Genomic DNA, 22,392 nt, shown 5'->3' on the forward strand with positions numbered 1-22,392 from the left:
TTTGGATGGCAATGAGCCACTGCAGTCCAATGTGTTCATATGTGTGTGTGTGTGTGTGTGTGTGTGTGTGTGTAGAGTTGCAGTGAATAAAGAAGCTCACATACAATCCATTAATGCAATGAAATGACAAAAATAGGGCTCTGGAATGGAATCACTACGTTTCCATGGCAATTCTGAAATAGACGGACAATAACTAATGTACACAGGTTTTCACATTGCCTACGGAAACAAGGGGAGAAGCAGAACACAGGGTGGGAAATTGTTTTCTGTGACGTCTACGTTATTGGGTGGTTTGTTGTGGGGTTTTTTTGTTTTTTTAAACACCCCATAATACCAAAGTTGGAAACAACAGCGTCATAATTCACATCAGGTTTCATAACGCAGCTTTGGGCATTCAAAACCAATCTTTCAGAAAGAATTTCTGGCAGACGAAACAGATCAGAAATCTCTTTTCTCCTTTTTGCCCACCGAAGGCAACAGCAAGCAATTGTCAAAGGCCAGAATGCAGGGTTGGACAGTGTAACACCAGAAGAACTCCTACGGAACTCCCCCCCCCCCCCGCATTCCTAGAGTATCCAGATTCTGATTAGGGGCACAGGTGACATTCCAAGCCAGTTAATCCAGGGGCAATACAAGAAAAGCCAAGATGAGAAGCAGCTGTAGGCAGGCCATCTTATCTCAAGTGCACAAGGCCAAGGCCGATGTGGAGAGTAGCCAATTGGTAGAGAATTCATGTTTAAAAACACAGGAAAAGAAATATTCAGTCCCCCGATAAAGTTTCCAGGTCAAAGAAATGCACTAGGATTTGCCCGAGGATCCTTCTGATTCCTGTATCTGTAGGTGAGCCACACACCCAAGATCTGAAGAAAGGGAGGGGAGGGAAAGAAGAGAAGAGAGGAAATAAATCATTTGTTGGGGTTCATAAAGTTCTCAAGTTCCATATCCTACCACCACCACATTTTACCTAAGTAGCCAAAACATAGTAAACATAGCTGTCCTGGGGGGGCCAGACCGCCATCTGGTTGTGTTGAAACAGTGAGCAAGGGGGGCAAATCCCTGAGGTTGGCCTGTCTGCATACTTGGCTGGTGTGTGAAGGCAGCTCCATCTGACTGGGCCACACTCCTCTTGCGTGAAAGAGCTCTATGCACATCTATAAGTATTCACACAGAGCAGATAATGGTAGATGTCAAGCTTGATGGACCTACTTTGGTTGTGGTGGTTTGTATTGTTTCCACAGAATGGTTCGGGAGTCAAATTGCAGATGGTAGCAGAGAATGAACAATGCCTCAGAAACAGTTCAGATTTTTTTTAATAAAATGCATACCCTTATTATTTCCCAAGTGGTAACTTACTTGACAAACCAATAATCAGTTGAACGGATCAACGAAATGACAATTTCCCCACCACAGAAACCCATAACAATGATTCAAGGGAAGAGCTTGTGATGATTTTACAGCAGACATTCAGCACTGAAGGCTTCGCCCCAAAAACCTTGTTGCTTTTTACAAAGCAAAAGCCGTGCTTTTCTTACCTCCGTGAAACTAAAGAAGAGCCCAATGCCGCCTACAAATCTCAACACCATCCCAGAGTATTCTTTGATTATTGGTGCACATGGGTGGCATGACTGTAGCTTAACACAGCTCTGTAATGAAGCAAAGATTAAATACACTTAAGATGTCATATATCCCTATGCATCAAGATCATTTTCCATATACAAGGGATACTCCTTCTAATTTATGTCCTTCCCCTAAAATAAAATAAAAAATCCATTGAGGTGCTGCTAATTTAATGGCCAAAACTCGCAACTAGTGTCCCAAGGTTATGATAGTTATAAAACCCTCTAGGTGTGATTAAACTCCAATAAAATGCAGGTACCTCAAATGCAAGGTAAACAAATTATTTCTTTCAAAGACAGGTGTCTGTGGTTACTTGATAAGAGTTAGCTGTCCAGTACTTCTAAAAACAGGCTTTGGGGTGGAACATGGAACCAAGTTGTTTACTCACGGCATAGCATGTGTCCGCTTCACTGACATTATTGAATCCGCAACAGTTTAGATTCCTCTCGATATCCTGCTTGGCGTTGTTTGTGTTGTTCCACCCAACTTCTAGAAGTTTGCTCTAGAATACACAAAGAAGTTATTTAGCAGGTGGGTACCCTTTCTTTGTCAACCATTTGACATGACAGTTCTTATTCCCCGGCATGGTTGTATAGTGAGATGTGTCGGCACTATCACCATTGTTCCAGATCGGACATTTTATCTGAACTAACCACACAGAAGAAATTCGTGTTTCCCTGTAGCTTTATGAAGGGCAGAGCCATTGATCGTCCTTCACTCATATCATTATATGCCTTTGACCATCTGGGAATTAGGGTTGTATCCAACGTAGTGCTAAGTTAAAGTCCCTTAGTGGTATACACGCTGCACTGGTGGAACACTGTTGTGCAAAGCAAATTGCAAGCACACTACCAAAGGTTGTCGCACAACAGATTGCACAAAAAAAGCTGTTGTACAACAAGCTTCCACTAGTGCAACTGTTGCACTGGGATTCCTTTGTTGCACAGCCTTTAAACTTCTGCCATGTGCTAGTAAATGGGCTGCGTTCTTTTCAGATGATTATCTGGCCGTTCTTGGCATTACTACTTTGGATCTCCCAAGTTGTACACAGCCCAATCTCTGTTTGGGACAGAGCAACGGGAGCTCAACCTGTCGCAGGGATTCAAACCGCCGACCTTCTGATCGGCAAGCCCAAGAGGCTCAGTGGTTTAGACCACAGCACCACCCACTGCCCAGTATCTCGGGCTTATATAATTGAAGCTTGATATTATTAGTGGACAATGAGTTTTAATGACTGCACTTGCCTACTCTGTAACAAATTTTAAATGCTATTAGAGAAAAACTATTTTGATTGCTCTATGTTTTGAATTGAATAGTTACAAGATTATTTCTAGCAATGACACATATTCCTGCTCTTGCCCTGTTGCAAGACACTCTAGGTGCTTCTATATGGAAAAGCAGCACACAGATTTAGCCACGGCTATGAGTGGGTGGCGCTGTGGGTTAAACCACAGAGCCTAGGGCTTGCTGATCAGAAGGTCGGTGGTTCGAATCCCCATGATGGGGTGAGCTCCCGTTGTTTGGTCCCAGCTCCTGCCCACCTAGCAGTTCGAAAGCACGTCAAAGTACAAGTAGATAAATAGGGACCGCTCCAGCGAGAAGGTAAACGGCGTTTCCGTGTGCTGCTCTGGTTCGCCAGAAGCGGCTTAGTCATGCTGGCCACATGACTCAGAAGCTGTACGCTGGCTCCCTCGGCCAATAAAGTAAGATGAGCGCCACAACCCCAGAGTCGTCTGCGACTGGACCTAACGGTCAGGGGTCCCTTTACCTTTACGAGCAGTCTTAGGCAAAGAAGTCACAAGCCATCTCTTACCTGCTGTTCCTTGTTCAATGTCAAACAAGCACAGGAGACCGAAAACTGTATAATGAACACTAGCAAGAGAATAATCATATACTGAAGTTACGTAGTTAAGGTCAACAAGATCATGTGCATCATTCATGAAAACGCAAAGTTAACTGTACGCACGAAATGGGGTTATTTAGCCAAGAAACTAGCCTCTCTTGGCTTGAAAGAGATGGAGCCCAATCAAGAGGCAAAGTAAGGTAATCATCACAGACAAGAGGATATTTTTCTGGTGCCACTAAGGGTGAGAATCAGAAACAAACTGACTCTAGTCTATTCTCTGTTTTGGTTGATTGACCAGCCTGCCAGTCTGACTGCCTTGGATCAAGTTGCTCCTTAAACCATCTTGGTTCAATCATTTCTTCATATTACCTCTACTGACAAGTGGCATTCCTAAACCTCATTACTGGAAGTGCCTTTGCTAAGCCCCCACATGACAGAAATGCAATTTGGGGGTGGATTTATTACCCATCAATCATTTTTAAGCAGAAGAAAGGTCTTTTGTTTCTTATCAAAGAAAGGGTGAGATTGTGTATGGGGGAACTCTCTACTGATACCATTCTCTCCAAAATGCTGGCAGCAGTCAGATGAGCCATTATATGCATGTCTACTCAGAAGTAAGCCCCACCGAGTGCAAGTTCAATGGGACTTACCCCCGAGTAAGTGAGTCTGGGATTGTAACCTGAAGTATTTTAGTGAGTAGCCACTTTTCTCCCCAGCTACAGAATCATCTGCAGAAGGATCACCGGTTGTTGCCCAAATCGGTGGAAGCTCATTTCACAATGACAAAGAAATAGAGTCCTTCGTGTCTTGGACCTGATATTGGGGGATACTGTGCTAACAGAGATTCATCAGGTGCCTTCTGTTTCAACTTTCAGACATTTGCTGAAAACTCTTCTATTCCACCAGGTCTATGAAGCCAATTAAGAACACATCTTTCCATAACAGTTAGCTGATTTTTTAATTTATTTTTATTTTTTATGATTTAATGTATTATTGTTGTAAAGCACTTTGCTTTTTTTAATGCAATAGTGGGATGTAAATATTTTTACAATTAAAAAATAAATAAAAATCATTTTTCCTACATTGGGGCAGAGAATCTATAGCTCGCCAGATGTTGCTGGATAACAATGCTCATCATCTCTGACCATTGGTCATACTGGCTGGGGCTGATGGGAATTATTAATAATAAAAATAATATAATGAATATTAACTAACATTTATCATCATATTTCCCATGTGACTTAAAAAAACCCCAGACATGGCAACTTACAAAAAGTATAAAACATCCAAAATTTAGATTGAGGCAATTAAAAACAGAAACAATTTATTCACATTATGCACACACAAACTACAAACACACCTTGCCCCATAAAGGTTGGCACGATCAATATCAGCACAATACATAATCAATAGCCAAAGATCATTAGAAGCTGGTAGTTAATAATGAACAGCCTATCACATACCAGCAAATCTAAGCAGAGGAGTGCCTTGATCTGGTGCTGAAAAGACAGGAATGGGCCTCGCTGGGAAAATTATTCCCTAAGTGGAAGGTCACAACCAAAAAGTCCCTGTCCCTTGTCACTAACTAAAATGTTAATTTTAGGTATACACTGGATACTTGCAAGTCTAAATGCACTTTCTGTAGGGAGGAAATGCATGGATGCAAAGTCTAACAGTGGACAGACCATACCATAGCTAGTATATGTACATGATAAATCTATTCCAGCTGGGAAGCAGTTACGTAAGTAATTCAAGCAGGGGTTTTAGGCAGCTGGGAAAGGACAAGTGGGTCTCCCATGTACATACAAGAATTATTCTCTCGCTGGGCTTCTAAGTATGCACCCTACTATCTTGTGTGTGAAATAAGCAGTGCCGCCTTCTAGAAGAAAAACAGGATTGCTGCAGGAAGCGTAAGATATATAATTGCTTCAGAAAGCCCAGAAAACAAGCTGGCATTCCTTATCGGTGATCTGTAACTATTTCAAGGAAACCAGTTATACCACCACTGTCTTGTGACCCATTTATAGATGGAGAACTGTTTGCTTTACGAAACAGCTTTTTTTTTTTTTGGAAAAAAATAAATAATGTCATAACTGGGTCAGGGGCCAACCACGTGATAAATGTTCCTTGTGCTTTAGGTGACTGCGCATTTAGACTGAGCTGCAATGCAAGGATTCGTCGAGGCAGATGAAGAGGGAAAAAGAGGGTTACAAATAGCTCTGTGGAAAATGGGTCGTGTGTTAGAAAAACTGCCCAGGTCGAAGGATACGAAGAAGAGCAACACCTGGTGGTGTTTGATGGCGCCGATCAACCCCACCAGAGCAATCAGGAAGAGAAATATCCCCACAGCAATGACTACTCCGACCACCCGAAAGCTGGAGATGAGGCCAAAACCAATGCCCCATGCTGCGATTCCAATCAGCAGCAGGCTCACCAACTGGAAGGAAAGCGAGAGAGGAAAAAGGATTACTGGGATTTCCTAAAAAGCAAAAAAGAGAGAAAGATATAAAGCTGAAATCCATGCACGTTGCAATTAGTCCCACGGAGCTCGGTGAAACTTACTACCAAGTTCAAGGTGTTACTTTTAGTATAATTTGGGACCAGTTTCCCTCCAAGATCACATTACCCTATATATACCCACTCGACTGCTCCAAACTGCGGAACAGTGGCATGTAATACTGTACAGGCACCTTCACAGCACTTTTTTTTAGTGCCTGCAAAAAACTCTTTTTTTTTTGCAAGCCTATCCAGATATGTAGAATGGTAACACATACTTTAATCTGGATTTTAGCTTACTGTGGAGTTTGCTTGTTTTTAAAGTGTTTTCAATAGCTGTTTTTAACTGGGTTTTTTTTTTTGTAAACTGATAATATCATTTGTTTTGTCCTGCTCAGGTTTTTTTGTTTTTTTTAAACAATCAATTGGTATATAAATTTTATGAAATAAATAAATAGAATAAAATTATCAAGCCAAAGATTGGGTTGCATAGCTCATGTTGAAAACTTCAAGTGGAAGTTTTTTTGGGGGTGTTTTAAAAAAGAGAGGAAGAACTAAACATAAATGGGGGGGGCACATGGAGGAGCAGTGGATGGAAGGAAAATAGCCTTCATGTCCATTTTCCTTTTATACAGGTTTTGCTTCCATGGAGCTTCCATTATGAACTGACATCTACTTGTCCCAAACAACCAGGAAGAGATTGTTACTCCAAGCAAAACAGACTTTTTGCCAACTGGGATGAGTTCTTTCAAGTCACCAGTGCCTCCAAATAGCCAACGGAGCGGGGTAGGGAGTTTTTTTTCCTCATGAACAGGTATCAGTCCTATAACATTCTTGGAAATATTCTACTAGCAGGTCAGATCAGGCCGTTGTGTAATGACCCAGAAGGATGAATAATACATTGTTGATTTGATAGATTGCATTGTTTCGACACCCATGAGCAAGTGAAGAGAAGTGCTTCACAACAATTAAGTCGCACAGGAAATTAATTGTGATCCTCGGCTGTTCAAACGGCTTGAGAAATCTCACACCCCAGAAGCGTAACTGCAGACTGAGCTGCCAACGTGTTATCTTCAGCATTCTCTATATTGCTGACACAGGAGGCAGCGAGATGAAGACTTGACCTAAGACACGTCATTTGCTGAGAAGAGTGCATCCAGTATCGTTAATAGGAAGACAGCTTTTTACTCCCGCCAAGCCCTTCTTGTCTGAATTTGATCAAAGCAAGTTTGAAAACCTTGGGGATACAGCTGTCTTTCCTGTTCTGGATGACATTTTGAAGTGGAAGATTACGTTCAGCTAGGTCAGATTGCAAGGTCATGTTTTTATATGCAGGAAGCTCCTGCCTTTCCTGCCTTTCCGTAAACCGCAGTAAGTTTGAGCCACCTAAGTCTGTGCTATAACGTGGGAGAAGTGAAGGCAATGTTAGATAGCAGTCAACTGAGAAGGCCAAGAATTTATCTTGCAGAAATATCTGAAGTTTGAAGGTTCACCTAGCAAATGCACCGGACTGAACTGCAACGTACCGGTAAGTTGCAAGGTTTCGATTTTCAAAGAAGGTTCTTCCCAAACCAGTAATGATTTCCTCCAGTACTCTAAACCGGGAAGTCTGCTAATACATTTCACAAAAACAAGAACCACCAACTTTTGAAAGAAGCCAAAATCCAATAGTTCCCATTGTATTTTTCCACTGATCATCAGGGCCATCTTGTGAAGCAGGATTGAATCATCCACGCACCTTCTAAGTTATAGGAGTTATTACAAGGGCCTTTGGTGTAGCTCACACATCTTCTACAAAATATGCCAAGCAGGTCGAGATGTTGGTTGATTGCACAAGTATTGCTAACTACTTATTGTTTGGCATATCAAACATCCCATGAAGTCAAAAATCTTTTATGAAGGGAGGAGCCTACATTTATCATGGTGTCACCAAAGAAAGGAACGAGGGCTTCTTGCTCTATACTCCATTAGGAGTCTAAATATACACACGTGAACAGCAGTCACATTTTTTTACATTCACCTGTCACATCACCTTTGAAAGCTCCCAGTGATGTCTGCGCAAGAATTAATTCTTTTAAAGCTAAATTAGTAAAACAGTCCCCAAGTTTCCAAAATAAACCCCAAGAAGAACCGTTCAGTCTCTTGAGTAACATGCTTGATAACAAAATTCGAGATTTGGTGATTCTTACAGGGCAATCCTTATGCATACTGCAGAAAACCCCACTGAATTCAATGGTGGCTTACTCTCAAGTAAATGGGTACTGTGTTCAACAACACACTCCCAAGCATAGGACCGCAGCCGAAATAAGCAACAAACACTTATTGGAAACATCTTTCTTGCAACATAAACTAGCAAAATCTGCAATCTGCTACTGTCTGAAGCAGTGGCAGGGAATTGCAGAGTTGGAGGCTGAATGAGACCCTCAGAAGTCTCCTCAGGCCACAAATCCCCCTGCTCTGCTTCACACCCTGTGTTTTCTCCTCTGACTGAAATGTGTACCAAAACACTAATGATTTCTTGCTTTCCTGGACAGAGAGGGATGTGAGAATGTGCATAGAAAATAGTCTACCGTATAAAGGTAACATTTACATTGGTTTCTCGGCCCATTTTTGCCTCTGGCATTCACTGACATGTGGTCCTTGAAAGGTTGCCAAGAAGGAAATGTGGCCTTCTGGCTGAAAACCATTCTCCGTTCCCGCTCTAAAAATTTGCCTAAACCACTTATCCAGTGCAAGCCAGTCACGAATGTGCCCCTACCTGCTTTGCCTAAAGGAAGGAACGGTTTAGCTCAGTGGTGTCCAAACTTTTTTCGAAGAGGGCCAGATTTGATGAAGTGAAGGGCCGTGGGGGCAGATCAAAGGGCCGACCAAAGTTGTTAACCATTTTTTAGGACTGAAGTTGTTGGGCTTCTTTTAGGATTAAAGTTGTTGAGGTTTTTTTTTACGATTTTACTCCAGGAAATAAACTGCCGCAGGGGCCAGATTAAACCAGCAGGGGGCAGGATTAGGCCCCAAAAATCACTTTGGACATGCCTGGTTTAGCTCATTATTGATGCCAAATGTTTCACCTGTCCATGGGCAGGAGCAGCTATTATGTTACAGCACAACAGAAGCTTCCTCAAGGAAACTAGCAGGTCTATGGCATGTTCCACTCAAACTGAGGCTGCGGGTGCAGCAACTACATCAGAAAGGCTTGACCCTGACCCTTATGAAAAAACTTACTTGCCAGCTGAGGGGAAGAATCCAAGGAGAGGAAAAAAATGTTTGTGTGCGTTCATGTACAATGGTTAGTTTAATTTATTACATGTTGAGGGAAAGAGCATGATTGGGGCTTTCTTCATCAACACATGTGGGAGGACTGAGTTAATATTCTTCTTTTTACGTTTGGCTGGTTGAGTACTTCTATGATGCTTCCCCAATTGTTTCACTTAGTGTCTATTTTGTGTGTGTGTTGTGGCCTGTACATTTGTGAAACATTTTCTGTCAGCCACATGTTTTGCTCTTACATTTGCTGTAACCAAATAGGAGGTGTATATAAGCTCTGAGTTTTGTTTCTTCGTTTGTTTTTCTTTGATATGTAAAGTCATAATAAACGGTTCTTTCTTTCTTTTTTAAGGGCTTGACCCTCAGCAGTAAAGCCAACCCAAGTCGGGTGTTAAGTAATCAGAACTAGAAATTGGGTACAAGCACCCAAAGCAGCTGTCCAGATGTCCAGACCCCCCATGTTCCAAAAAGCACCAATGAAACAGGAAGTGCTTCCAAGAGGTGCATTCTGGGGTGCCTTGAAAAGGATACAACTCATACTCAGCCAATTCAGATACAAAGCTCACAAGATTACCACAGAAATTAGAGAGGTCCTTATTTCAGGTCAGGCTCTTTATCCATGTAGCCTACTATTACAGACTCTGAGACCCTGGAGAATATCTGCGACTGCTAGTGTAGGCATCCCCAAACCTGGCCCTCCAGATGTTTTGGGACTACAACTCCCATCATCCCTAGCTAACAGGACCAGTGGTCAGGGATGATGGGAAATGTAGTCCCAAAACATCTGGAGGGCCAAGTTTGGGGATGCTAGTGATTCCTTCCCATCACCTGTTACCTGATTCCCCAGCCACTTTCAGAATGCAAAGCATGGTCCTCTACCCATTGAATGATGGCTCCTCACATACAGTCTATATATATGAGCCTAACCTGTTGTTGTGAAGGTAAAACACCAATTATATATGCTTTTTCTGCCATACAAGCCTGTCTACTCCGTAAGAGCTGTTGAGCAGACTGGTATTTATTTGTTTTTCATTTTCCCAGAAGTGGCTCAAGCACAACTGCAGGGTGGGGAGTGACATTTTTAGGTCAGAGGGTCACAATCCCCCATGAAAACCTTCTGGGGGAGTTGGAGCGGGAGGTGGGGGACATGCCAGTGTGGCAGGCAGGGCCAGGAGCAAAAGTAGGCTGGGTGAAAAGTAAACAGGGGCAGAGCAAAGGATGTTTGTACAGAAAGCTACATTCCGCCCATGCAAAAGTCAGAAGCTTCTAGAGACACATCGCAGTTCAAGGATGCATTCCAGACAGGCAAGAGCACTTGAGGGTTTATGAGGAGTGTGGTCTGGGAGGAGGCAAGGCTTCGAGAGTCCCGAGGGCCAGTTTTAAAGGCCTGGAGGGGTCCTTCGGTCAAAGATTCCCCACCCCTGCACAACTGGACACAGCAAAGGCTTTCTCTGTGCCCCCACCAAGATAGTGGGACTCCCTCAGGAGTGTATTCCTGCAGAAATTTAACATGCCCAGTTAAGATCTTTTCAAGGGATGGATACCACCTCCCTTCCTGTTTTTAGACAGACAGGTACAGCAGATAACCAAGTTATTGCTCTTCCGTTGTTTAATTGTAGTGTTGTTTTATTTTCCTCCCAGCATTTCATCATAAAATCCTAGAGATGGAAGGGACCCTGAGGATCATCAAGTCCAACCCCCTGCAATGCAGGAATATGCAGATGTTGCACACGGGGATCGAACCTGCAACCTTGGCGTTATCAGCACAGCGCTCTAACCAACAGAGCTGCTCCAGCACGACCTGATATTATCATTTACATTATCGCAGGCCACCCTGAGTGCTACAAAGAATGCCGTGATTCTTCTAGTTAATTAATTTCAAAAACTACTCAAGTGTCAGGATTTTTAACCAGTATCAAATTTTAACTTCAAATGGCTGCAGTAATCCCTTGGAAATCCCTAAATAGCTCTCCGGAGTCCAGCATTATTCAAACCCCTTGTTTACCAGTCTCCTTGATCTTGTTCCCCCGCCTACTCCGGTTCCCTGCTCCAAGCACTTAAAGGCAGGTAATCAAAATGAGCTGACAGGTGTAACTTACACGTCCCGTAATTAAATGCCTAGCAGATTACGATTGGCCAGACCCGGAGATGTTCCACACATTACGTGGCAAGATATGCACCTTTGCCATGGTTACATCCTTGCCCACAGTGTCCAAATCACACATACGTATCTGTGATGCTCTCACATGTATGTGTCAGGATGTAGTGTACGGTGTGGCTTTTGACATATTACGAAGAACGTCCTTGGAAGGGATACACCCCTGGCTGACATAGCTTTTTCTTCTTCTAATAGCACAAGTGAGATTCTGCTCCATTGTACTCCCCCCCAGGCTTTTCTCTACTCCTCCAGTCAGTCAGCCAGCATCTCATACCACTTAACACTCTAAGGGCAGTCTTTCTCAACCTTGGGTCCCCAGATGATGTTGGCCATCATCCCTGACCACTGGTCCTGCTAGCTAGGGGACACCTGGGGACTCAAGGTTGAGAAAGACTGCTCTAAAGTCTCATTGGCATATTTTTAGGTGACTGTCTCCTCTGTCTTCCATTTGGCTTCCCCCCATCCTGAGGGGAAAAAAGTCCACCAGTTACATTAAAATATTGGATATGTCCATCAATGTCTATGGAGAACTCTCTGTTCTGTCCCTGGGGACATTTTTCAGTGTGGACCAAGGAAAGACCTATGCAAACAATGTGATGATTCTTTCTACATATCTTATGTGCCTCCTTCCTCTCCCGCCACTTCATTCTATTCCTCCACCAACTCAGTTGTCAGTATGCTTCCTCTCAGACTCTCAGGATTATGAACTGCCTTAACTTTTCTGATTCCTTTTTAGCTTTCCCATTTTAGTTTGGTTCCTTTTAGTTCTTTTCCTTTAAAGTTTTCCTTCCCCCCCCCTTTTAAAGCTACAAACATTGGCATTGCTCCATGTCTAGGGGTACCTCTTGCTTGACCATGACTGATGCTGGTAAGTGTAAGCATGGGAAGACATAAAGCAGCATTATTCTCTAGGGTAACAATACTTGAGCTTGGTTTTTTTTAGGATTGCAGGATTAATATCGTTTTTCAAGGGTAACCATCATTTTGGGGAGGGGGAGAGAAGCAACTGCTGTAAGAAGTGGGCACAGGGATCCACCCATTCTGTTTGAGTCTGTGGAATGTGAGATTGCTCCAAGGTAGCTCATATGAAGTCTATCTCCTCCAGGAGAATGTCTTCCACAGTAGTCAACCAGATGCCTGAGACAAGACCACAAGCAGGTCATGGGGGCAACTATTCACTCCCTAGCAAACTAGTATTCAGGCTCAATTTATCTCTGAACCTGGAAGTGATCCTGACTTGTGGCCACTGACAGCCTATGGGCAGATTTTGTCCAACCCCCCCCCCCCTTTAAAAATAATAATAATAATTTGTTTATACCCCACCCATCTGGCCAGGTTTCCCCAGCCACTCTGGGCGGCTCCCAATCACAATTAAAAACACAACACAGCATTAAACATTACAAACTTCCCTAAACAGGGCTGCCTTCAGATGCCTTTTGGAAGTAGGATAGCTGTTTATTTCCTTGACATCTGATGGGAGGGCGTTCCACAGGGCAGGCACCCTCTGCCTGGTTTAAGCTACATATGGCCCAGTGTCACATTTTGCAGCAGCAATTTCTGTAGGTTAACTGTTTAAACATGTTTCACTTCCAGATGGATATCGCGTTGTATTTCATCCTGTTCTATTTTGATATGGTCTGTGCACTAATTCCAGTGCTTTGTGGTGGGTGGGTGGGTGGGGTGTACTCAAGGGTACACAGTACCGGCACCTTTTTCTTCAAATGTTAAAAGCGTGTAACAACTTCATGGCAAGTACCAGCACCAGCACCTTTTTTTCTAAAAATAATAATGCCTGATTAATTCTGTTCAATTCTAAGTTACCCTTTGTGCTATAGCAGTCCTCAATCTTTTTTGGGGGGGCTGGGGGCATATTTGGAAGCTTAAGGAACTTCCACTGGCAGCTCAAAATACCCATTTCACAGAAGAAACAGTGTCTGAGGTAGCCGTTGTGCCCATGGGCACCGTCTTGGAGATCCTAGCACTATATGAAGTAGCAGCAAAGACTGTAAAGCATTTTGTAAACTAAAGTGATTCTGGCCCACTTAAGTGCCATAGGTTCCTACTTCTGGCTCAGTTATAGCCGGAAGTAGCTTTTACTGATTTCAGTGGAGCTCACTTTCAAATAATTGCTTAGGGATCCATACCAGCAGTTTTGTTTTGTTTTTGTTTTTTTAAAAAAAGAAACAAGTTTTGTCCAACATACAGTCCCAGTCAAAACACAGAGATACAGGGCATCTTAAACAGATTAAAGAGTTCACTGCTGCCACATCAGGGAAACAAAGGATAAAAGCTGTGATCACATGGCTTATAGGCTTCCTAAACTTAGGAGGAAATTACTTCTCTTTATGTGTTTTAAAGTGAAAGGGATTAAATATGAAAAATAGGTTCAAGAAATTAATAAAGCCTGTGGCACTTAATATATATATATCATAATCGGAAACGTAAGAGACCATTTTCCATAGTACAGTGGTACCTCGGTATAAGAACAGTCCGGTTTAAGAATGATTCGGTTTACAAACTCCGCAAAACCAGAAATAGTGTCTTGGTTTGAGAACTTTACCTCGGTCTAAGAATGGAATCCAAACGGTTGAAGGGCACCGATGGCGGGAGGCCTCATTAGGGAAAGCTCGCCTCGGTTCAATAACGGTTTTGGTTTAAGAACGGACTTCCAGAACGGATTAAGTTTGTAAACCGAGGTACCACCACACTGATAAGTTACTATTTTGCAACAATAAAACAAAGGGGAAAAGCAAGGCAGGCAGCACAATCCTAAGCATGTCTACTCTGTTCCACCCAATTCAGTGAAATTTACTCCCAGGTAAGGGCTAGAAAGGATTGCAGCTAACATCCTGCAGCACCTTGGAAACGATGAAGTTTGTAAGGTTCATGATGGGGCAGAATTGACTTCCTCACCTGGCAGGTGTAGCAAACATGGTATGTAAAGAATAAGAGCTAAGGGGGAAAGGTAGACGTTGAGTTTACCTGCTGCCTGGCCCAGTTCTTTTTTTCAATATAAGGCTACGTCATGGAAGATTTCCCAGCTCAATATGACCCACCAGCACCCCTTTTGCCATTTTCTCCTGGCAGGTGTCTGCTTGTCCCTGGAAACAGATGCCCAGTAGGCAGAAGCTCAACAAGCGAAGTTTCCCCCACTGTTGGGAAGGGGAGAGACAACGCTGAATTATTGCTGTCTGCTCCGCAGTCGTGTTAAAAGCACCGGGGCAAGGTGGGCAACCTCGATGGGGAAATTTTCTGCGCCACCCAAAAAAAAACCCAAGCGATGAATTCACTTCCGGAAAAAGGACACCCCCCCCCCCAAAAAAAACCGGCTTGTGGCCACGCAGCCCTTTAAACCGGCGTCAAGACGAAGAAAGGGAGGCGCTTGCCGAAGCGGATTGCAGGCTGCCCCCTTCCTCCGCCTCACCCCAACAGGTGCAGCCGGCGCGCCTAAGGGGCCCGGCGGCTTTTCAGGAGCCGTTGGCTACCCGGTTTCCCAGGCCAACTCGGGAGGCTCCGCTTGGCGACCGCCCAGGCCTCAAAGGTGGCCCTTTCCCGACCCACCGGAGGAAGCGGGAGGGGGGGCCCATTGCCTCCGGGCGGCGAGGGAAAACAGGCGCGCCAGGCTCCCCGCGTGGGCCAGGGAGGCGCGCCCCGCCCGGCCGGCTCGCTTCCCCCCGACGTGCGCCTCCACTCACCGTATAGAGCAGGTTGAGGGCGCACAGGCAGTTCTTGGAGCAGGAGAAGCCGCCGCAAACCATCGCGCCTCTGCGCTTGTGGCCGCCGCTACTGCGGCGATCGCCTGCCGATCGAGTAGATTTCAACAGCTGGGGGTGGGTGGATCTACTCTACCCCACCCCCCTCTTTGGCTGGCTGAGGAGCGGTCCTTAGCTGCCGGAGGATCCCACGCTCCTAGCAGAAAGGATCAGACGCGGCGAGGGCGGCGGAGAAGCCCCTGTTTCCCAGCGAGCTGGAAGAAGCGGCGGCTGCACCAGCTCGGGAAGCTCGAGGGGGCCGGGCCAGGAGCAGCAGCCACGCGCGCCCATTGGCTGGCCGGAGGAGACAAAGGTAAAAATATGCAAATAGGCGCCCGGCCCGCTGACCCGGCGGGGGCCGAGATCCGGGAAGGGAGGGGCGCCTCCTCTCTTGGTGATCGTGCTGCGCGCGAGGAAATGGGAGAGCCAGAGGCGCCCCGAAAGCCAAACAGACGCTCACCCAATTCTGGTTGCTCGAGGAGGGGAGGGAGCAGCTAAGAGCACCGGCGTCAAAAAGCGCTTTGCGCCATTTTCTGCGGGTTCGTGGGGTTCCAGTGATCGACCACGGTGGGTAGCCAACGTGGTGCCCTCCAGGTGGTGGTGGCCTCCAGGTCCAATAGTCAGGGGAGGGGGGTGGGAAGTGGTATCCAATAACATCTGGAGGGCACCAGGTTAGCTACTGCAGTCAGTTGCCTACCATCTGTTCTAATCAATCACCTTTGGTTGTGTACAATCTAATCAATCAATCAATCAGCCTTCAGGAAATCGTATAGGTCTCTGTGTTCTTTCGGAAGGAATAGGTGCATCCCAATAGTTATCTGGACCATTGTTTAAAGTATGTTCGAGGTTGAATCGTTGTATTTTGAAACAATTCTTATTTTTTTTTATATGCCACGTTCCTTGGCACCCTGAGACTGAAGGCAGCATCTTCACCATCAAAATAAAATTTTGGTTATGGTGCAATGCTATGGGTTTTTGGGGGTGGGGGTGGGGGTGGTAAACCTCTTAGAAGTTTGATTACAATCAGGCAGCTTATAAATGGTGGGGAAATATGTGTGTTTACTCAGAAGTAAGTCCCACTGTGCTCAATGCAGTCTACACTCTAGTAATGGTGTTTAGGATTTCAATCTTTGTAACAACCTGTCTGGGGTTATCTTAGTGACGACAGCACCCTTAACAAAGAACAGCTCCCAGAATTCTTTGGGGGAAGCCATGACTGTTTAAGTGGTGTCATAGCGCTTTAAACGTATATTATGCATATGGCCAAAGTGAGCACTGCTGGGCTTTCAGTCTCTTATATTAACCAGCTCCCAGAGTTCCACTTCTGCCATGTATTTGACAACCTTTATGAACTCTGTACTCCATTCTGCAGCTGGCCAATATAACATGAACGGTCTTGAGTACCTGCACACTCAAGGCGTTTTATTTCAGTGAATCGCCCAGCTTGCTAGGGAGAAAAGATAAAGGCCTGTGTCAATATTTGGAGTGGCAAGTCCACAGTTTAAAGAGCAAGCTGGCACAGATGCTGCGTCATGCACTAGTCACATTTCATGCAGCAAAGTCAAAAGGAGGGGAAATGCAGTAGGTAGAAGGATGCAAGTAGGCTGCCCAGCTGCAAAGGATAGAACATATTCAAACTGGTTTGAGAAGCATTCTGGATGAAACGTGTTTGTGGGTGAAAGGACAAAAGCCAGGCTTACTGATATAGAACATGTGAAAAGGATCTAGGGGTCTTGGTGGACCACAAGCTTCACATGTGTTAACAGTATGATGCAGCAGCAGCAGCAAAAAGAAAGAAAGAAAGAGAAAGCTAATGCTATGCTAGGCTGCATCAACAAAATATAGTGTCCAGATCAAGGGAAGTCTATTCTGCCTTGGCCAGACCACATCTGGAATACTACATCCAGTTCTGGGCGCCACAATTTAAGAAGGATATTGACAAGCTGGAACACGTGAAGAGGAGGGCAACCAAGATGATCAAGGGTCTGGAAACCAGGCCTGATGAGGAACAGCTGAAGGAGCTGGGTGTGTTTAGTTTTGAAAAGAGGAGACTGATAGCTGGAGTGGACCCACCACTTATTACCACCAATTAATAATGTGGCAGATCCACTCCCACTAACTGCCCCCAATTAAATATAGTGCACCCACCTTACAGTATACCAATTAAACACATTTCTACAATTTACCACAGATTATCTAGTGGGGGACTTGTGTGAGGGAAAACTTAACGATTTAGGGTCTCAAGCAGGAGTTGATCAAACTAAAAAGAAAAGCTTTATTAAACAAGAAGTTTATGAAACAAAGTGAGTCAAGAAATGCGTCCTTTCAGGTAGAAGTTAACTTATTTACTTTAAGTAACTATGAGATGACTCAGTCTTAAACACAATACTATAGGAACAACTCTTCTTAAACTTCAGTTACAAAAAAGTCAGGTGGTAAATATCCAGGTTTCTAGAAAAGTTGGTAAAATGCTCAACTCTGTTTCTCTCACTTAGATATTACAATTAAATACTTTTGACACCATCCTGCTTCCTTTATAGCTTAATACTTTGGTTCACTTCTCCTCAGTTACCTACTCCTTTAACAATCCTACATCTGAGGTATTCTCAGACCCAGGGGATCACCTCACCCCTTGGGCCAGGAGTCTTCAGTACCTAGAAGTACTCTCCCCTCCTGGCTATACTGACACCCAGGTAGCCTGCATTCCCACAAGATCTACCTTTCCCGGTTCACTCACAGCCTTCCCAGGACACTCCTGTCTCTATACCTTCCCCAGACCCTCAACCAGGTCTCCCTATCCAAGCTCCAAGGCTCTTTCCTCTCGCTATGGATAGTCTCCTCAGTGTGTAAGTTGAACTTCACTCAGAACCAGTTCTCCTTATCTCATTCCCTAATTCGCAACTCCAATCAAACCATATTTCTTAACCTGAACCTTTGCCCCTTCTCAAAACCAAACCCCTATCTAACCTTCTCCTTCAGAAACTGCTCCTTTTAGTCTTCCCCCCCCCCCCAAAGTGACTCTGTAGCCAGTCCGTGAGAGGCTCCAGCACACTGGTGGAGTTTCAGAGGAACCAGACTCTACTGTCCATCACAAAGCCATCTTCAATTATCTAAAAGGCTGCTACGTGGAAGATGGAGCAAGCTTGTTTTCTCCTGCTCTGGAGGGTAGGACTCAAACCAAGTTACCAGAGAGGAGATTCTGACTAAACATTGGGAAGAACTTTTCTGACAGTGACAGGTGTTTGGACAAGAGGTGGTGGACTCTCCTTCCTTGGAGGTTTCTAAGCAGAGGTTGGATCATATATGACCTAGATGAGATTCCTGCATTGCAGGGGGTTGGACTAGACGACCCTCAGCTTCCATTTCAACTCTGCAATTATATGATTCTATTATTCCTCTTGTTGAGAGCCAGAGTAGGTAGCAGTTGTGCACCTGATCCACATTGGGCTCCTGTGTGCCTGTTTGATGTGGCATTCTTTTTTGATGCTCTCTCTTTTTTAATTGGTCCATTTTTCTGAGCGCAATAAAACAATGTAGGAATGCATGCAAGGAACTACCATCCTGTAAGCATGAAGCTGTTCACTGGGATCCGTGCATTTTCTGAAATGGGGCTGCAGTATTTAATCCTTTATCCGCAAGGACGTCCAAATTTGAGTTTTAAGGTAGCTTACAAAAAAAGATCTGCTGTCTAGACGTATTGACGCAACTCCGATACTCTACACAAGCACATGATTTGGTGGAGCCAGCAGAAAAGCAGAGATCAAATAACCAGAGTCATGTTCCCTTTGTCATAGCTCTGAATTTTTCAGCATCGCCTTCCACTGTCCTGGTCCCTTTCCATCATGCATTATTAAAAGGGGAACCCCTCCCCCAACTGACTGGCAGTCTTTTTCTCACCTGTGGGGGGAGGGGAAAGCAAGCAAGAATTGGGGAGAATTGGGAGCAAGCAACCGAAAATAACGTTTGCAACCTCACATTTTCACAGGCACAAATAACTTTCTTTTCCTGCGAGGACAGTTTCACTGCAGACTGCAAAGTTTAGGAAGCAAAGTAATCACAGCTGGAGGTTAACTTTGTACTGTGAGTCCAAATATATTTTACCCAGTTTGTTTAATCTGATAGAGAGAAGTCACATTCCCCCCCCCCCAAGACTCAAAACAAGTTGCTGGGGAAATGCTACCCCTTCCTTCGTGAAACCCAGCCTTACAAACTTATTTACCTGGAAGTAACTCCCATTGAACTGAGCGGAGCTTAATTCTGAGCAGAAATGGGTAGGACTGCAGTGCAAAATTAGTGATTGTTATCAAAAGCCACATGTGTGTATGTGTGCAAGATTCAGCTTTTGGCACGCAACTGCACATGTTGGTGGACAGCGAGAGCAACAGACAAACGGACAAGATAAACCTGGTTCACCCAACCCCACTGAATATACTTGTAGCTGCACCTAATATTTTTGCAGGTCGGCATACCCGCAAAAGTGATGCAAAGCCTATGGTGCAAATATTCTAAGACAGGTGGTGCTATGTGTGAAATGCAGCGCATGTGTCTTCTTCCCAAGGCTGATATTTTATGCATAGCACAGTTCTCTTGCACTCGCGTAATATTGCTGCTGCAAGCAGACTTGCAGTGCCTGTATTCTTCTTGCTTGCTTTGTCCTGAGTCTCCTTTATCCCTGCTCCGTCTCACGCACAGTCCTTGTTTCTTTCAGGCCCCTTTGTTGTCTTTCAATGGCATCGCTGGCAAGTGGACAATATATCTAAGCAGCGGGAATCATCGCTTCCATGGGAAAGGGCAGCAACTTTCCCCTGGTGACCCCATGGCTTCTCTGGCTACCCGTGAGTGAACTGAGCAGACGAGTGGTGCTGTTAGGGTATTGGGGTTCAGGACTCAATAACCTGTGGGTTCCGCCTGGACGGCCCATGAGATCCAGTTGTCAGTCAAACAGGACATTTTTGCATACCCTCCAACATCCAAGGATACTGACAAGCTGGAACGTGTCCAGAGGAGGGCAACCAAAATGGTCAAAGGCCTGGAAACGATGCCTTATGAGGAACGGCTTAGGGAGCTGGGTATGTTTAGCCTGGAGAAGAGATATGATAGCCATGTTCAAATATATAAAAGGGTGTCATATGGAGGAGGGAGAAAGGTTGTTTTCTGCTGCTCCAGAGAAGCAGACACGGGGCAATGGATTCAAACTACAAGAAAGAAGATTCCACCTAAACATTAGGAAGAACTTCCTGACAGTAAGAGCTGTTCGACAGTGGAATTTGCTGCCAAGGAGTGTGGTGGAGTCTCCTTCTTTGGAGGTCTTTAAGCAGAGGCTTGACAGCCATCTGTCAGGAATGCTTTGATGGTGTTTCCTGCTTGGCAGGGGGTTGGACTTGGATGGCCCTTGTGGTCTCTTCCAACTCTATGATTCTATTATTTTTTCCGATAAAAATAGGGACGTTCTAATAATAATAATAATAATAATAATAATATACCCCGCCCATTTTACTGGGTTGCCCCAGGCACTCTGAGCAGCTTCCAACATATATAAAAACATAATAAAACATTAAACATTAAAATAAAACCTCCCAATAAAAGGGCAGCCTTCAGATGTCTTTTAAAGGTTGTATAGTTTCTTCTTGGTTTGGGGGTTGCATAACTCCATACGCTCCAACATTTCTCCGATGAAAATAGGGACATATAGTAGAGGGTGAAATACCCAAGAAAGTACATAGTCTTTTCCTCTCTATGCAGTAACAGCGGCCAGAATAATTTATGCCCAAAGGTGGAAGGACAAAAATTGTCCCACAAAAGGAGACTGGCAGAATAAGGTAATAGAATGTGCTGAGCTAGCAATGTTGACTGCAAAGGTAAGAAATCGGGATGAGTTGGATATAAAAGAAGAGCGAGAATACTTTAGCGAATATTTAAAGAAACATAACAAATCAGATAAGCGGGGTTAGATATATGAGCAGCATTTAAAAATAAGCAGAAGAGGGGTGGTAATTAAGGTGATACAGCTCGACAAGGACTAAATCGGACCCCCACAGAGGGATGTGTGTGGGAGCCAAAGTGTGTAAGATAAACTATGACAATTGTATAATTGATATACTGAGATATGTAAAATGCATAAATAAAAGAGTGTGTGTGTGTACGAAAATAGGGACATCCTAAGGAATTTGGACCTTCCGGGATCAATTAAGATACCTGACAGCTTCTGTAAATCCTGGACTGTCCCTGGAAAACCGGGACACTTGGAAGGTCTTAAACACAACGTAGTAGCCAGCAAGTAGTTGAAGGGTGGGACAGCGAATATGAGAACAGCACGCACATTTATACACTTTCAAGCAAAGGGGGGCGGGAAGCTAGGTCTTTTATGGCTGTGCTTCCTTCTACTACAATCATGAGGTGAAGCAGCTTTCTTATCTTTCCTTCCTTCCTTTGTCCTTAACAGTTATAGCAGTAGCTCCTGCACACACGTTTTTCCATCCTTCTCTTGCAATGACAACCTTCGCATTCCAACCTTCATTTGCTCAACCTTGCTAACCCACATTTCAACCTTTAATGTTATCATTTCTGTATTTCCCCCCCCCCTCCAGCAACACAAGGCGGTGTTGCAGAATTTCTCTTTTTCTTTCCATGGGCAGGACAGTTGACCATGATCGAAAGGGATTCATCCACCCTATAATGACTTGGGACCCTGCTATTTCTGACGGTTTTCAATTGTGTGGATTTCTTGCAGTTTACCTTACCTTCTCTTGCTAGGCAGCTGTGTAACCCAACAGAAGGCAAGCCAATGTGGCCCATGAAATATGTGCCGAGGCCTCTTCAAACCTGGAGCATTTGCTCATTGCCCAACCTGGTGCACAGCTTTGGCTTGCTCACTTTATGGTGACTTTTCAAGTGGAACCTATGGTAATACAAAAGGTTGACGTGACTGCAGCTTGGGGGCTTTTACATATTTAGGGGGTGAAGATTGTGTACATATGAGTATGGCCAGAGTTTTAAGGTCAGTATAGGGATGAGCGAATCTGTCAGTTCAGCGTCTCATTTTCCCCATCTGAAATTCATGGCTCCTCATTTCTGTAGCAAGGAGAAATTAAAAGGAGAATTTTACGTCACTGTAAAATTCAACAACGTCTTAGTGCAAATTTCTCCCACTTTTGGCATGCTTTTTGACAATTTTTGGTTAGAATTTCCCCCTAATGTAGTGTGTTTTTGTGTGTTTGTTTCACTAATGTGTGCATTTGTAGGCACGCTTTCCCCTAATA

General features: G+C 44.4%; 1 protein-coding gene and 1 long non-coding RNA gene across 2 annotated transcripts; one reads left to right on the forward strand and one right to left on the reverse strand.

Annotated features, from left to right (window-relative positions):
- Positions 1-319: 319 nt before the first annotated feature.
- TSPAN13 (tetraspanin 13) lies at positions 320-15,258 on the reverse strand. Its single transcript, XM_033165346.1, has 6 exons — positions 15,077-15,258; positions 5,733-5,900; positions 3,431-3,511; positions 2,006-2,119; positions 1,533-1,643; positions 320-860 (listed from the first exon to the last, which is right to left on the reverse strand). Exons 1-6 carry the CDS (start codon positions 15,137-15,139, stop codon positions 786-788), a joined length of 612 nt encoding a protein of 203 aa, XP_033021237.1. The 5' UTR covers positions 15,140-15,258; the 3' UTR covers positions 320-785.
- A 77-nt stretch (positions 15,259-15,335) lies between these two features.
- LOC117055648 lies at positions 15,336-21,930 on the forward strand. The gene is made up of 3 exons (XR_004427664.1): positions 15,336-15,446; positions 19,842-19,968; positions 21,887-21,930. It is a non-coding gene; the product is annotated as an uncharacterized LOC117055648 (long non-coding RNA).
- The last annotated feature ends 462 nt before the right edge of the window (positions 21,931-22,392 follow it).

This window comes from Lacerta agilis, chromosome 12, assembly GCF_009819535.1.
Source record: "Lacerta agilis isolate rLacAgi1 chromosome 12, rLacAgi1.pri, whole genome shotgun sequence".
NCBI classification, from domain to species: Eukaryota; Metazoa; Chordata; class Lepidosauria; order Squamata; family Lacertidae; genus Lacerta; species Lacerta agilis.

Excerpts from the sequence above, each read along its gene's own strand:
- TSPAN13 (XM_033165346.1), bottom strand. The coding sequence starts at position 15,139 with ATGGTTTGCGGCGGCTTCTCCTGCTCCAAGAACTGCCTGTGCGCCCTC. Across the intron at positions 3,512-5,732 it reads ACCAGGTGTTGCTCTTCTTC|TATATGATTATTCTCTTGCT; the intron begins GTATCCTTCGAC and ends ACGTAACTTCAG. Across the intron at positions 2,120-3,430 it reads CATTGAACAAGGAACAGCAG|AGCAAACTTCTAGAAGTTGG; the intron begins GTAAGAGATGGC and ends TGTGTATTCTAG.